We start from the raw sequence: 15692 nt of genomic DNA, 5'->3' as shown, positions 1-15692 counted from the left end.
CCTCCTATCCCCACAAAAGGGCTGTAATCTTCCAAATTGCTACCTTCATTGTGACATGGATGCTTTCCCAGGATGACAGGAAACTCTTCAAGGAGTCAAAATGCTAGCTAGAGAATCACGGAAGACACCTTTCACTCCATCCTCTAGTAGCCTTGGACTCTCCCAGGTCCTTCATCAGCTTTTCCAAATACTCCCCTAAAAGGAGCTTGCCCTTAAATGGCAGTTTGGCTAGGCATGCCTTTGAGGCTGAATCTACTGCCTAGTTCCATAACCAGAGTACACAAGCTGCCACTATAGTGGCCATACTCCTCGCTCACACTCTGATCAGGTCATAAGAAGCATCTGCCAGAAATGCTGTACTGCTTCCTCCCAGTCCATACCAGACTTCCTGGTACTTTCGAGTCGGGCACAAGACATACTCCAGTCATATAACCATTATGGATAGCAGCCTATAGGATAGAACTCTTGGAGCCTTCAGCTTTTCTTTCCTATGCTCATAATAGTTAAGCCTTGGCTCATCGTCCCGACTCCCTTTGCTTCTGGGGGAATCCCATTCAGCTACAATTTAAATTCTGGCTGTCTGACGCAAGGTAAAAACTATGGCCAGCTTATTCATATATGCTAAGATAGGATCCCTTGAAACCCTACTCCCTTATGCCTGTACCCTATAAAGCCCCACACTATTAGCAAATTGGTGATCAGAGATGGCACCTTCTCTCTTAAAATAGGTAGAATGCAGCAGATTCTTCCTCCTTAGGAGGAAATCTCTCCCTCTTCTAGTCTCTCCTCAAATCATCTCACTGTTCCTTAAGCAACATCAATGAAGTGTCCAAACATGAGGGCCTCATCCTCAAGCTCCCAATCTGCATACCACCAAGACTGTTTGCTCCCTAGCACTTGGCCCCCCAAGTCTCTAGAAAGGACCAACCTGATAAGGAGCACCCACCCCCCAGGACACTGATGCAATAAAAGAATAAATTTGGGGGAAGGTAGGGAAGACAGTGGTTCTGCAGGCAAGGCAAGCGGCTCTGCAGGACCCACTGAAGAATCCTGCACTGATCCAAAGCCAGATCCTTGACCCTCTCCCAAGGCAGCAGGGGATGAACACTGGGGGCTCCATTTCCTCTGCCTCTTTATAGCTACGAAGCTCCAAAATGGCAGTTCCCATGATGACTGAAAACTCAACAGGCAGGAATGACTGACAAGGGCTAGCCACAGGCTGCGATTCTGGAGCACCTGGTTCTACTGATTCAGAAATCCCCTTGCCCTCCTGATGCAAATGTGGCAGCAGCTGCTGGAGGTTGAAGCAGTGCAACAAAAACCATGGCTCTTTTGAGGAATCAGGTTCTAGCTCCAGAGTTGTCCGTAACTAAACAGCGTGACTGTTCAAACTCCCTTGCACTTTCCTCTCGTTCTTCTCCCATTCTCTTTTTTAAAAATAACTTTATGAAGGAACCAGATAGAGGGACAGAGTATAAGGGAATGGAGAATTCAGCTACATTCAACCTCATAGAACATAATTTGACATGCTGGGTCAGACTGAGGGTCCATCAAGCCCAGTATCCTGTTGCCAACAGTGATCAATCCAGATCACAAGTATTAGCAAGATCCCAAATAATAGATCCCATGCTGCTATCGCGCAATGATTAATGGTGCTAAGTCTTTGGTCTTCTTGGTTAATAACCACTTATTGACTTCTCCTCCCGGGAGGGGGGGGGGGGGGGGGTCAGCTCCTTTCCCCTGGAAGTCCCCCAGTGCCAGCCTACTGCACTGGGAGAGGATCTGTCATCCCAAGAGACCAGAATTTCCTCTTCAACTTTTCCAGCACCAAACTCCAGAAGAATGGGTATCCTATAATCTATTTAGTTGGAGATAGAAAATACTGAGGCTGAGATCAGCACAGGACCCTATATAGGATGACAACAGCAAACCAGTTACTCTGCCTCCATCTGCTGGCAGAGGAGCATAACATCTGGACCAGTCTAATGGGATGAAAAAAGCCTTTATTTATACAAAGGACTGCCTATTTTGGGGCACTATCAACAAAAAAGGTTATGGTTTCCCCAGTGATTGGATAGTTATTCCACAACCAGTTTATGTAATCTTCCCTTTCAAGGAAGATTTAGAGAACTCTAGAATTTGCAGCTCCCATCCCCATCTTCATAGTCTCAGCTTATGCTTCTCCTACTCAAACTACAGCTCTTGCAGGCAGTGGTTCCAGGTCCTTGCAAAGAACAAGGTCTTAGTCACTAAGCCATTAAGTCTATAGTCCCAACAAAGGACAGTTCATTCAGGCCTTTTCACGATTTGAACGGGATGAACAGCAAACCTCACATCTTTCATTTCTGTACAGAGATTATCAGTGATGGTGGCGGTGTGTCAAGGTGAGTTTTTCATCTCTAGACTTGTCTACTAATACCAGTCTCTACAAGGCTGGCAGACAAGATTCCATCTTTGGCCAGTCTGTCCTACGTAATTTGTTTCCAGTTTAATAACCCAACTTCCTACCTGCGACCCACTGTGAAATTCAGGCTGCCCTCATATCCAACAGCACCCCTGCTGTGCCTGTTGCACGTTGTTGGGTGCTATTAGTTCACTCTCTTCAGGCATCCTTTAGTTCGCTATTCACCCATATGTGAGGACTACGATCCTGCTTGTCTTGGGAGAAAGCAGAGTTGCTTACCTGTAACAGGTGTTCTCCCAGGACAGCAGGATGTTAGTCCTCATGAAACCCACCCGCCACCCCGAAGTTGGGTTCACTTTTTATTATTTTATTTTTCGCTCGTACGTTTTGCTACAAACGAGACTGAAGGGGGACCCCTGCTGGATGCAGGGTTCGTGGCATGCTGGGCATGCTCAGTGTGCCAGTCAAAGTTCTAGAAACTTTGATAAAAGTGTTCCGTGTTAGGGCTCCATCCCATGTCACCCACATGTGAGGACTACCATCCTGCTTGTCCTGGGAGAAAAGATTTTTTGTGGTTTATTTGGGGAGTGGTGGCAGATAGTTCTTTCAATGTAAATCATTTGTTATCTATTTGGATTCTGATAAGCTACTTGCATGCCTGCATGTCTTCATGTTTATTTGTAATGCAGAGTATAGGACAATTGGTTCTTACCTATTTTTCGTTCCTGTAGTACCACGGATCAGTCCAGACTCCTGGGTTTTGCCCCCACCTCTAGCAGATGGAGACAGACGTTTAACAAACAAAACTCTGCCTATATCTAGGATGGTGCCACCTACAGTCTGGCAGTACTCTTAATGTCAGAGCAGACAATCCCCAAAACACTCACACTAACTATACACAGTAAGCTAACAACCATAAACCGGCTCATCAATCCCCAAATGGATACAGAACCCGTGCTTAAACAATGCAACAGACTTGGTAAGAGAAAAAACGATAGCAGTGAGGACTCTCCATTCCCTTCAAAGGACAAATGGGTGGGACTCTGGACTGATCCGTGGTACTACAGGAACGAAAATTATCAGGTAAGAGCCAATTTTCTTTTCCCTGTATGTACCCGGATCAGTCCAGACTCCTGGGATGTACCAGAGCTAACCTTTACTTGGGATGGGATCCGGAGAGGCCCACTCTGAGCACACCTTCTCCAAATCCACCAGACCCTGGAGCTCTAACATCCAACCGATAATGCCTGGCGAAAGTATGCAAGGATTTCCACGTGGCCGCCCTGCAGATCTCTTCTGGAGAAATCAGCCCAGGACACGGCCTGTGAACTAGTCGAATGCGCTCGAACCCCCAAAGGAAGGGACTTACCTGTCAACATATGCAGAATTTATGGCCTCCTTCATCCACCTAGCTATTACCTTTCCTGGGACTATTCCAGAGAACAAACAGGTGATCGGAAACTCTGAATCCATTGGTAACCTCTAGGTATTGCAAAATGCCCTACGAACATCCGGCTTTTTCAATTCCTTATATAAAAGGGTCCGACGATTCCAGGTCCGAAAAAGCCGGTAATTCCACCGATTTAAATGGAAAGATGATACCACCTTAGGCAGAAAGGAGGGCACCGTGCGCAGACACACCCCTGAATCAGAGATCCATAGACAGGGTTCTCTACAGGATAGAGCCTGATGTTCCGATATCTGGCATGCTGACGCAATAGCCACCAAAAATACCACCTTCAAGGTAAGATCTTTCAACGTCGCCCTGCGTAAATAGTTCAAAAGGTGCCCCACACAAAACCTTCAGAACCAAATTCAGATTCCAGGAAGGACAGGGCTGTCTTACCGGCAGACAAATGCTTCGCCTCTCGCAAAAAACGAGACATCAGGATGATTTGCCAAGGACACCCCTTGAATGGTACTGCATAAGGAACCTAGCGCTGCCACCTGCACACTCAAAGAACTACACGATAATCCCTTCGACAAACCGTCCTGAAGAAAAACCAAAGATTTCAGGCAGGGATGCCTGAGTGGAAACAACATCCTTGTCAAGACACCAGGCCTCAAAAACCTTCCAAATGCGCACGTACAAAATGGAAGTAGAAACCTTACGAGATTGCAAGAGGGTAGTGACCACAGCCTCAGAATATCGCCGGGATCTCAGTCACTTCCTCTCAAAAGCCATGCCGCTAGACAAAAGTGCTCAACCTAGTCGAAATAGACTGGTCCCTGATGAAGAAACCGTAAGAGATGCGCTATGGCTAGGTTCACTAGATACGCAAACTAAGGATGTCGCGACCACTTGGGAGCTATGAGAACTACCTCAGACGGATGCAGCTCTATTTGATGAAGGATCCTACCGATGAGAGGCCAAGGCGAAAACACAAAGTGGGACATCTGTGGCCATGAAAGGAACAGTGCGTCCAGCCCCGGCTCCGGAACAGAAGAAGGAATCAGAGGCATAGCCGGAGGGACCACCGTTAAAGGCAGAGTCGCGGCTCCTGACGCCCTGTCGGGTGAAGATAGCCTCGATGACCCGGTCGCCGAAAAGGTCGGTGCCTTTTCTGGACAGGGTTTCTTCGGCGGCGGCTCGGACGATGGCCTGAGACTTCCGGTGCCGATGTTTCTCCTTACGATCCCCTCTGTCCTGAGGGGGAGAAGAGGGTGTCGAAGGCCGGGAAGTGATCGACGCCAGGCGGTCACCGGTCGGTGGACGATGCTGGCGCAACATTGACTGTGCCGGTTCTGATGACGTCGATGCAATGGACCAAGAACTACCGGATCCGTAGCCCCCAACCTGGACTCTTCTAACATCCTGCTGTCCTGTAAGAAAACCTGTTACAGGTAAGCAACATTTGCTTTCTCACAGGACAAGCAGGATGGTAGTCCTCACATATGGGTGAGTACCCAGCTGAGGATGTCCGAACATGTACCAAATGTACCCAACGGCGTGCAACAGGCACAACAACTGGGGTGGAATTTGGTAGAGGGCATCCTGAACCCCACCGGGCAGGCGGAAGGGTGTTGATATGTCACATTGGAAATAAATTACGCAGGGACAGATTGGCTGAAGATGGAATCTTGTCTACCGGCTTTGTCTAGGCAATAGTGGGCTGCGAAAGTGTGGAGAGAACTCCAGGTGGCAGCCCTGCAAATGTCAGGAAGCAGCACCGATCGTAGGTGTGCTACTGAAGTCGCCATGGCCCTCACAGAGTGTGCTTTAACACGGTCTTGGAAAGGAATGCCTGCTTGCTGATAGCAAAAAGATATGCAGTCCGCCAACCAGGAGGAGAGAGTCTGCTTACCCACAGGTTGCCCTAATTTGTTAGGATGGAAAGAGACGAATAACTGAGTGCTCTTCCTGTGGGCAACTGTACGGTCTAGGTAGAACGCTAGAGCCTGTTTACAGAGCCTGTTCCCCTGGGTTGGAGTGGGGCCTGGGAAAGAAGATAGGTAGTATGATGGATTGATTAATGTGAAACTCCGAAACTACCTTAGGCAAAAACTTAGGGTGAGTGCGGAGTACTGCCCGGTCCTGCAGGAGTTTAGTGTAAGGCGGATAGGTAACTAGGGCCTGTAACTCACTAACCCTGCGAACTGAAGTGATAGCCAAAAGGAAAATCACCTTCCATGTGAGATATTTTAAGTCACAGGAGTGAAGAGGTTCGAAGGGTGGTTTTATGAGCCGCCCGAGAACCAGATTAAGGTCCCAAGAAGGGGCTGGAGGACGTAAAGGTGGCTTGATATGGAGCAAGCCTTTCAGAAAACGTGTTACGAGGGGTTGTACCGATATAGGGACATCCCCGACACCTTTATGGAAGGCGGCTACCGCACTGACATGCATTCTGATGGAAGAGGTCTTTAGACCTGATTCCGATAAATGCCAGATAACCCAAGTCCAAAAACCTTGGGTTTGGACAGGAAAAGGGATCAAGGGATTGCAAAGAACACCATGTGGTGTACCTTTTCCATTTATAGGAATAAGATTTTCTTGTGGAAGGCTTTCGTGAAGCAATCAGGACACGAGAAACCGAATCTGAAAGGTTAAGTGGTTGAAGAATTAACCTTTCAACATCCATGCTGTCAGGGACAAGGCCTGAAGATTGGGATGGCGTAGACATCCGTCGTTCTGAGTGATCAGAAGCGGATGCGTTCCCAAGGGAATGTGCCTGCGGAAGGAGAGATCCTGGAGTATGGGAAACCACACTTGGCGTGGCTAGTGAGATGCTATCAGGATCATGGTTCCCTTGTCCTGACGGAGTTTCACGAGAGTCTTCGAGAGAAGAGGAAGTGGAGGGAATGCATAAAGCAGATCGGCCGCCCACGAGAGGGAGAATGCATCTCTGGGCTGAGAGCGCTCGCTGTGAATGAGGGAGCAGTAATTGTCCACCTTGTAGTTCTGAGGGGACGCAAAGAGGTCTATTTGGGGATGACCCCATTGCTGGAAGAGAGAGGTCGCTACCGAGGGATTGAGAGACCACTCTCGCGGTTGGAAGACACGACTCAGTTTGCCTGCCAAGACATTGTGCACTCCCGGCAAATAGGTGGCCCTGAGGTACATCGAGTGGGAGAGCGCTTCCGCCCAAATCTGTGCAGCTTCCTGACACAGAAGGAAGGAGCCTGTGCCTCCCTGCTTGTTGATGTACCACATGGCCACCTGGTTGTCCGTCTGAATCAGGATGACGTGATTTGATAGGCAATCCTGAAAAGCTCTGAGAGCATAGCGCATCGCTCGAAGCTCCAGGAAATTTATCTGGTATTTGGCTTCCTCTGGAGACCAAAATCCTTGTGACTGCAGATTGTTCACATGAGCTCCCCAGCCGAGGTTGGAAGCGTCAGTGGTGAGAATGAGTTGAGGATCTGGCAGGTGAAAAGGCAGTCCCTGGAGGAGATTGTTCTGATCTTTCCACCAGGTAAGAGACAGACGGAGTGCGGTGATGTGGACAATGGTTGACAGAGGCTGAATCGCTTGAATCCATTGTGACCTCAGAGTCCAATGCATGACTCTCATGGCCAGGCGGGCCATTGGTGTGAGATGGACTGAGGACACGATGTGTCCGAGAAGGACAAGGAATTGTCGAGCTGTTGCTGTATACTGAGACTGCAACTGATGAGCGAAGGACACGAGAGTTTGCACTCGTTGTTGAGGTAGAAAGGATTTTGCCTGTAAGGTGTCCAAGTCTACCCCAATGAACGATAAGGTTTGAGATGGGACTAAATAGGATTTCTCATAATTGACTAGAAATCCTAGAGAAATTAGAATGTGTAGGGTCAAATCCAGGGACGATCGAGCGGCTTGCTGGGTTGGGGCCCTGATTAACCAGTCGTCTAGATAGGGGTAGACGTGAACACCTTCTTTCCTGAGAAAGGCTGTGACAACCACGAGACATTTGATAAAGACTCGTGGTGCCGATGCTAGTCTGAATGGAAGCACCCGGTATTGATAGTGTTTTGGGCCTACTAAAAACCTGAGGTACTTGCGATGAGCTGGAGCTATCGCAATGTGGGTGTACGCGTCCTGGAGGTCCAGAGAGCAGAGCCAGTCTCCTCTTTGTAGAAGAGGTAGAAGCGAGCCCAAGGTTACCATCTTGAACTTTTCCTGCTGGAGGTGCTTGAGGGCACTTTGGTCCAGAATTGGACGAAGCTCCCCAGATTTTTTGGGGATCAAAAAGTACCGGGAATAGAACCCTAGGCCTTGAGAGGGACGGGTTCTATTGCTCTTAACTGGAGAAGAAGGGAAACCTCCTGCTCCAGAGGGACAGAGTGGTCGGTTACTCTCCACGCTTGTAGAGGTGGTGATTCCAGTGGAAGAGCAAGGAAGTTCAGGTGGTAACCCTGAGCAATGATTGCTAGCACCCATTGGTCGGTTGTGATTGATTGCCACATGCCGTGAAAGTGGCACAATCGACCTCCCACTGATATGCCTGGCAGAGGGATCAGGCTGCTGCTCCCCAAGGGAACATAAAAAACCTGAAGCAGGCCCCGGCTGGGGAGCTGCTTGTGGCTTTTGCTTCCGGGGCTGGCGAGGCTGAGATTTCTGATAAGGCCTCGTAACTCGGGACCTTGTTGGAGGAGGATAGTACTTCCTTGGGCGGAAGAATGACTTCTTAGAGTCCTTCTTGAAGGGCTGTCTAGAAGGGAAGTCAGAAGGTATCGATGAGAGCTGTTTGAGGGTCTCTTGACGGTCCTTTAATTCAGCCACGATTTGCTGGATCTGTTCACCGAACAGATTATCTCCTATACAGAGTAGGTCAGAGAGCCTGTCTTGTACTTCTGGGCGAAGGTCAGAAGACTTGAGCCAGGCCCAGCGTCTTGCCGAAATGGCAGTTGCAGACACTCTAGTGGAGGTGTCGTAGATATTGTAAGCTGCTCTTATCTCATGCTTTCCTGCCTCAAACCCCTTGTTGACAAGGGTTTGAAGATGTTCTTGAAATTGGTCAGGCAGGGTTTCAGAGAAGTCCTGTATTTGCTTGAAAATGACCCTGTTGTATTGGGTCATGTACAGCTGGTAAGACGCAATCCTGGAGATAAGCATGGCCCCTTGGAACACTCGATGACCAATATTGTCGAGGAACTTGTGTTCCTTGACAGGAGGGGTAAAGGAGTGTGGTTTCGTCCTTTTTGCTTTCTTTTGAGCAGATTCCACCACAACTGAGTGGTGGTCAAGCTGAGATTTTTGAAAGCCAGGGGCTGACTGTACCAGATAAGTAGTGTCAGCCTGTGTACTGGGGCAATGGATCCAGGGTTTTCCCAGTTCTTTTTGAGGAGGTCAAGAAGAACTTGATGAATGGGAATAGAAGTGATCACTTTAGGGGCATCCAGGAATTGGAGAAACTCCATCTGGTGCCTATCATCTTGCTCCGTCTGAAGCTGGAAAGAGACCAATTCTGACATTTCCTTCACAAAATTAACGAAAAAGAGGTCCTCTGGAGGGGAATGCTTTCTACTTTCAGTAGGAGAAGGAGGTGAAGGTAAATCGGTGTCTGTGGAAGTATCATCATCCCAGGTGTCATAAGGATCAGCAGACTGACCTGTAGGACGAGAAGGGGGTTGTATACCCGAAGGGCCCGGCTGAGGCTCCGAGAAAATCGAAGGAATCACCGGGGGCACCGTGGACACCCTGGGGGGCATCGGAGCTGGCATCTAAGGCATTGATGGCGCCGATGTGTGTATCGCTCCCGATGAATGAATCGGTGGCGAGGGACGACATGGCATCGATGGCTGAGGCAATACCCCCGAAGGAGGAATGCGAAACTGTGTTTCTCCTCCCGATGAAGCTGTCATCGGGGAGTGCACCGGGACCATCGGAGACCCGGGAATTACCGGTGGACGGGCGGTCATGAGCGCCTCCATCCGGGATAGCAGCGGTGCCAGCGCTGCTGGAATCAGGTCTGTGACCGGTTCCACTCTCGGTGCTGGTGTCGATGCCGGAGGGACCTGGAGTCGTTGCATCGCCTTGTCGATGGCCTCCTGGACCAGCTGGTCCAGTTCTTCCCGGAGCCCTGGGGCAATCAGCCCCGGCTCCGTGACGGAAGAGGGAGGCTGAGGCACAGTCGGAGGGACCACCTTTACAGGCGGAATCTCGACTCCCAAACCCCGATCGGGTGAGGGTGGCCTCATTGTCCCGCAGGAGTGGTCGGTGCCGTTCCTGGACGGGGCTTCTTCGATGGTGGCTCGATTTCGCTCCCTCGACGGTCCGAGACTTATGATGCCGATGTTTCTCCCCCCGATCTTGAGGGGGAGAAACGGGAGTCTATGGCGGGCGGTCACCGGACGGTTGTCGATGGTGGATCAACTTCGATGATGCCGGTTCTGATGACGTCGATGCGATGGACGGCGTCGGGGTGTGAGCATGGAAAAGGAGTCCCATCTTCTCCATTCTGGCTTTGCGACCTTTTGATGTCATAAGGGCACATTTGGTGCAAGTCAGGACATCATGCTCACAGCCTAAACACATTACACAGGTTCCATGAGGGTCTGTGATAGACATGGTGCGAGTACAGTCCGGGCACCGACGAAAACCCGACGCCATGGCCATAGAAAAAAATCGAGCCGCGGTATGGTCGACGGCCAGTAGACCGCGAGGGCCAAACTAGACTGTAATAGACGAAAAACGGTGAAAAACTTACCAGAGTACTGCGGCCTGAGAAAAATTAGAGGGGGGACCCCTGTGGGGCAAAATAATTTTAAATAAGTCCATGAGGAAAATTCCTGTCAGGAATCTGTTCAGAGCTCCTAAACCGCGAGGCTACTGCTGCGCGGAAAAAAGAAGACTGAAGGGGGACCCTTGCTGGCTGCAGGGTTAGTGCCATGCTGGGCATGCCTAGAAGGGGCCAGTCAAAGTTCTGGAATCTTTGTCGGAAGTTTTCCGTGATTGGGCTCCATCCTGATGATGTCACCCATATGTGAGGACTACCATCCTGCTTGTCCTGTGAGAAAGCTGGATTCCCAGCTCCCCCAGGATAGCAGGAATGAGCAGACCCAACGCGTCTTTCCTAAAAAGACTGACAGCTTTCGGGTCATCGCCATCCACCCCATGGGATCCCTTTAGACCCCCCAGCAGGAGGTCAGACTCCCCCTCAACCCCCCTCTGAGGTGGGGTGGGCAAGTCTGAGTCGTCTTGACCATCCATATCCGAAGAATCCGGATCCATGAGCGGAGTTCGCAACCCCAAAGGACGCGGTCCCCCTGATGGACCCGGATCCTGGGTGCTCTTAGCTCGCTTCCGGGACTCTAGAACGGAGCCCTGACTATGCACCTTCTTTTTTCCAGACCTCCGGGCCTTAAAGGCCTTGTGCATAAGTAAAACAAAGTCAGACGAAAAAGAGGAATCAGAGGACATATCATCCCCCTCCGCATCCGGGTCCTCAGCCATCGAGAGAGCAGACTTTGCAGACTTGTCCCCCCTCAGGGACCTTGCGCTGCGGCAACAAATGAGGCGGAGGGTCCTCCTCCGCAATCACAGGCTGCTCTACGGAGACTGCCGGCCCAATCAGAGGCAAAATGGTGCCCGTTTCCTGAGACGCTAATACAACTTGATCCAAACAATTTAAAACAAACCTACAGAAAACAGAGCCCCAAACAAGGGACGCAAAAGAAATAGGTGATAGGGAACGGGAGCAAGCCCAGATTCCACTACTCGCATCTGCTGGAGTCAGAAGATACTGAACTCCTGCAGAGGGGGTAGTAGTATTTATGGTGACGCCCCCTCGAAGCTTTGGGCTGACTCCATCTGCTGGATTGGGGACATAACCCACTGTCTGGACTGATCCAGGTACGTACAGGGAACATCCCCCTCCGCATCCGGGTCCTCAGCCATCGAGAGAGCAGACTTTGCAGACTTGTCCCCCCTCAGGGACCTTGCGCTGCGGCAACAAATGAGGCGGAGGGTCCTCCTCCGCAATCACAGGCTGCTCTACGGAGACTGCCGGCCCAATCAGAGGCAAAATGGTGCCCGTTTCCTGAGACGCTGCTCCGAGCGCATTCAAGATGGTGCCCATTCCTGCGCTCCGCGGGAACGGGACGGAGGCTGCAGGTCCCCAAACGCGCCGGTCACTGTGTGGACTCTAAGAAAAACCCTACCTCGGGTCGTAGAGGCTCCTTCTCCCCCCGGGAGACAATCCACGCAGACCCTGTTCATGCGACAACTGCTGTCATGCGGCCTGGCGTGGTATGCTGACACAAACTCCCTCCCCAACTAACGAAATTGCGAAAACAGAGCGCACTGAGCGCCTGAAACCGAAGAGAAGGGAGAGCAGAGCACAGCAAGCCAAAAAGACTGCAAACACAATACCTAATTTTTTAATCTTTTAAATACCTGCTCAAGCCTCCGGGGAGGGGGGGGGGGGGGAATGAGCCAGGCTCCCTGGTATCACCCCCAGTGACCTCCACAAGCTGGTAAACTGGGGAGCACCCCACAGCACTTCAGCTGCCTCTGAAACCAGGGGGGATGGTCCTCTCAGGACCTCACAACCCCCTAGGAGGCATAATCTGTGACCTGCAGGCACACTCTGTGGTCTTCAGCACACCAGTGCTCCTATTTCCTAACTACCAAAAACTTTCTGACCTAACTACCCTGTCACCAACAATAAGCTAGGCCCTAGCACAGACTGTAGGTTTTGCACCTCCTCCACCTGCTGGAGACAGAAGAATACTGCCAGACTGTAGGTGACACGTCCTAGATATAGGCGGAGTTTTGTTTGTTAAACTTCTGTCTCCATCTGCTGGGGGGAGGGGGGGGGGCAAAACCCAGGAGCCTGGACTGATCCGGGTACGTACAGGGAACATTTATCAGAGTTGCCGTTCAAAACAGTAATGTGATAATTTACCAGTGGGATAGTTCTTTACATTGAGGAGGTTGTCTCTGAGTTGAGTGATTTTAGCTGAGAGCAAAAGAAATGGGTCTGTCTTGTCAGGAGAGGATATCCGCCTTCTGTTGTCAAACGGGCTTATAAGCATGCGAGATGAGTCAATCGGCAATTATTGACTCCCAGCAATCGGGAAGCTTCCACGAGACCAGATTGTGTTACCATATTCCCCCCATATTTATAAGACTCAGCATAATATTAAGCAACATTGGAGGGTTTTAGGTCTCCACTCCCTGTTTAATGAGAAACCACTGTGTGCACGAACTATGGGTAGGAATATTAGAGGTATGGGTAGTGAAATCTGAATTTAACACAATATCTGGATCAACGTCCTGGGCATTACCCATGTGGTAGCTGCTGTGTTCGTTCAATCTTTTAATGGGAAATGTTTTGCCACTAGACAAATTGTCTAATTACAAGTTGAAAGTGGCCACTTCTTGTGCTACTGCTAGGGTTGTTTACATCATGTGGTGCACACATTTTTTTTTTTATGTACACTGGGAAGACTAGACATCCTGTCCACAATAGGATGATTGAACATCGCGACACCATTAAACATGGTAAGATCAAAACTCTACTGGTTGCCCATTGTCATGAGAAAGGACATGTATTTACAGATTTTACTTTTGCTGATTTGGAGACTATTCTCATTGTGCTTGTGGAGGAGATATCAATACTGTCTTAGTCCATAGAGAGCAACAGTGGATTTATCGTTTGGGCACAGTACAACCTGAGGGATTGAATAAGGAAATTGAATAAGGAGATTTAATGAGGTAATCGTTAGCTTGATGTTGATTCTTTTCCTTTACAGTTTCCACTCATGTTTTGTTTACATATGATTTTGATGTCTCCGTCATGTCACATTTAGCATGTGATTGGTTGTCCTCTATTTAAACTGTCTCCCCCCCCTTCATCTGCTCTGGTTGAGCATTTCGCCATTATGATTGAAGCATATGTAGATAATTGCAGGTTTTGAACCAGCAAGGTGCTGATTTTTTTTTTTTTTTTTTTTAGAATTTGTGCACCAGGTTCTTTAGAATTTATGTGCTTGGGTTTTTAGAGCTTGTGTGTGATTTTTAAAGAGTTATACAAGTTATGAGATTTGGATATCATTTTGTGCATAGTTTTGTAAAAGTTTTTTTCTTTTTTAGATGTATGAACATTGGAAAGGGTACTTAAATACCTGCTCAATTGTCACCTGAGGCAGTCCACCAAAATGTGAGCTCAAGTCAGGTGTTTTGTTTCTGGGGTCAACACCGTGTCTTTTTAAGATGTGTTTCTACTTTTTGTTTTTCATATTTTGTTTACAGTTTTTGTGTTAGAAGTGTATATAACTTTTGAGAGTGGTATCAAATTTTTTAAAATAATTTTTGGATATATTAATTGTGAGCACTCAAGGCAAGTGAACAAAATCAAATTATTGCTGCTGATACCACTTATGGACCATTGCGAGAGGTGGTGGATGTAAATTAAGTAAACACCATTTTTCTCATGCCGAGTTTTTAATGAGATTTATATATATTTACAAGGTATCCCCCCTTGTTTTTTTTGATTGTTTTAGCACCAGGTTGTGTGTCAACGTCAGCAAAACTTTGTCTCCATCTGCTGTAAGGGAGGCAAAACCTAGGAGTCTGGGCAGTTCAAAAAATATGTGCGGACACATCTAGAAATAGCAGCATTATTTACCTGGTTATAGTTGCCTCTGTTAGGTATGCCACCTCGGCTGTAGTTTCCTCGGCTGGCATAGCCACCCCTGCTTGGATAAACAGGACCACGAGGGTATGGATAACCAATTGCACCCCCACCAGATCCACCTCCTCGTTGTGGCATATTTCCCCGCCTGTTGTATCCACCACGGTTCCCTGGGACTGAAAAGCATATTAATTAGAATATAACTCATCTATGCCCATAGTTGCACTGCTAGCACTGAAAAATACTGCCTATGAATAAACTACAAATATACACACATACAGAAGTCCCATTCTGGTCCAATGTTAGGCAGAATAATTTAAATACCCCAAACTACATATATATCTCCCCATGCACTCCACATACACACACCAATCCCTGATAAAATAAACTAAGCAGCAGCATATGTGTACAAAATATCAAAAATACTAATACAAACTCCAAAGACAATATACAAAAGTCCTTTGCACTTTGTTCACATATACAAAATACAACATATAAAATATGTCAATGCAAATTGGATCTAAATTTGTGCCAACCCAAAAATGACAATATAAGGAGGGGTTTTGATTACTCCACAAGGATATAACAGTTTCTATTCAATAAGAAACATACCATATATAATATCTTTTGTATGTATGTGTCTCATTAGCTTTTTCCATAAGCCCTCTAACCTTACAATATCTTTTTTTTTTTTTTTTAGTTCAAATGACCCAATGTATACTGTCTGCTGGCATATATGTTCACTTTGTTCACCACCAACAATTGCTGACAGCTTGTCTAATTATTTTCCGTGTTGCTTCAAATAATTTTGGGTTGGCACAAATTGTTGTTTAGATCCAATTTGCATTGACATTTTATATGTTGTATTGTATATGTGAACAAAGTGCAAAGGACAGGAAAACTGGTTCTTACCTGCTAATTTTCGTTCTTGTAATACCACAGATCAGTCCAGACAAGTGGGTTTTATTCATCCCTATCAGCAGATGGAGGTAGAGAACAAAACTTTAGGAACTGCCACATATACGAGTGCCACCTGCAGTCCCCTCAGTATTTCTCTACCTCCAGCAGATGGTAGAGGTGCTAGACCTGCAGTTCTGACTGATTGGATATTTTGAGGACTGCAGGTGGTACTCGTATATGTGGCAGTGCCCAAAGTTTTGTTCTCTACCTCCATCTGCTGGTAGGGATGAATAAAGCCCACTTGTCTGGACTGATCTGGGTATGTTCAG

General features: G+C 48.2%; 1 protein-coding gene across 1 annotated transcript in view; it reads right to left on the bottom strand.

Moving 5' to 3' along the window:
* Nucleotides 1-15692, bottom strand: part of HNRNPU (heterogeneous nuclear ribonucleoprotein U) — a 157881-nt gene that overhangs the window by 47939 nt on the left and 94250 nt on the right. The window contains exon 12 of the mRNA XM_029593953.1: nt 14458-14639. Within this exon, the coding sequence (XP_029449813.1) occupies nt 14458-14639 (182 nt within the window). The remainder of the gene's footprint in view (nt 1-14457; nt 14640-15692) is intronic.

The sequence above is a fragment of the Rhinatrema bivittatum genome, chromosome 3 (assembly GCF_901001135.1).
Source record: "Rhinatrema bivittatum chromosome 3, aRhiBiv1.1, whole genome shotgun sequence".
In the NCBI taxonomy this organism is placed as follows: Eukaryota; Metazoa; Chordata; class Amphibia; order Gymnophiona; family Rhinatrematidae; genus Rhinatrema; species Rhinatrema bivittatum.
The sequence above is the reverse complement of the archived record's forward strand: the minus strand, read 5'-3'. Positions and strand labels throughout refer to the sequence as shown.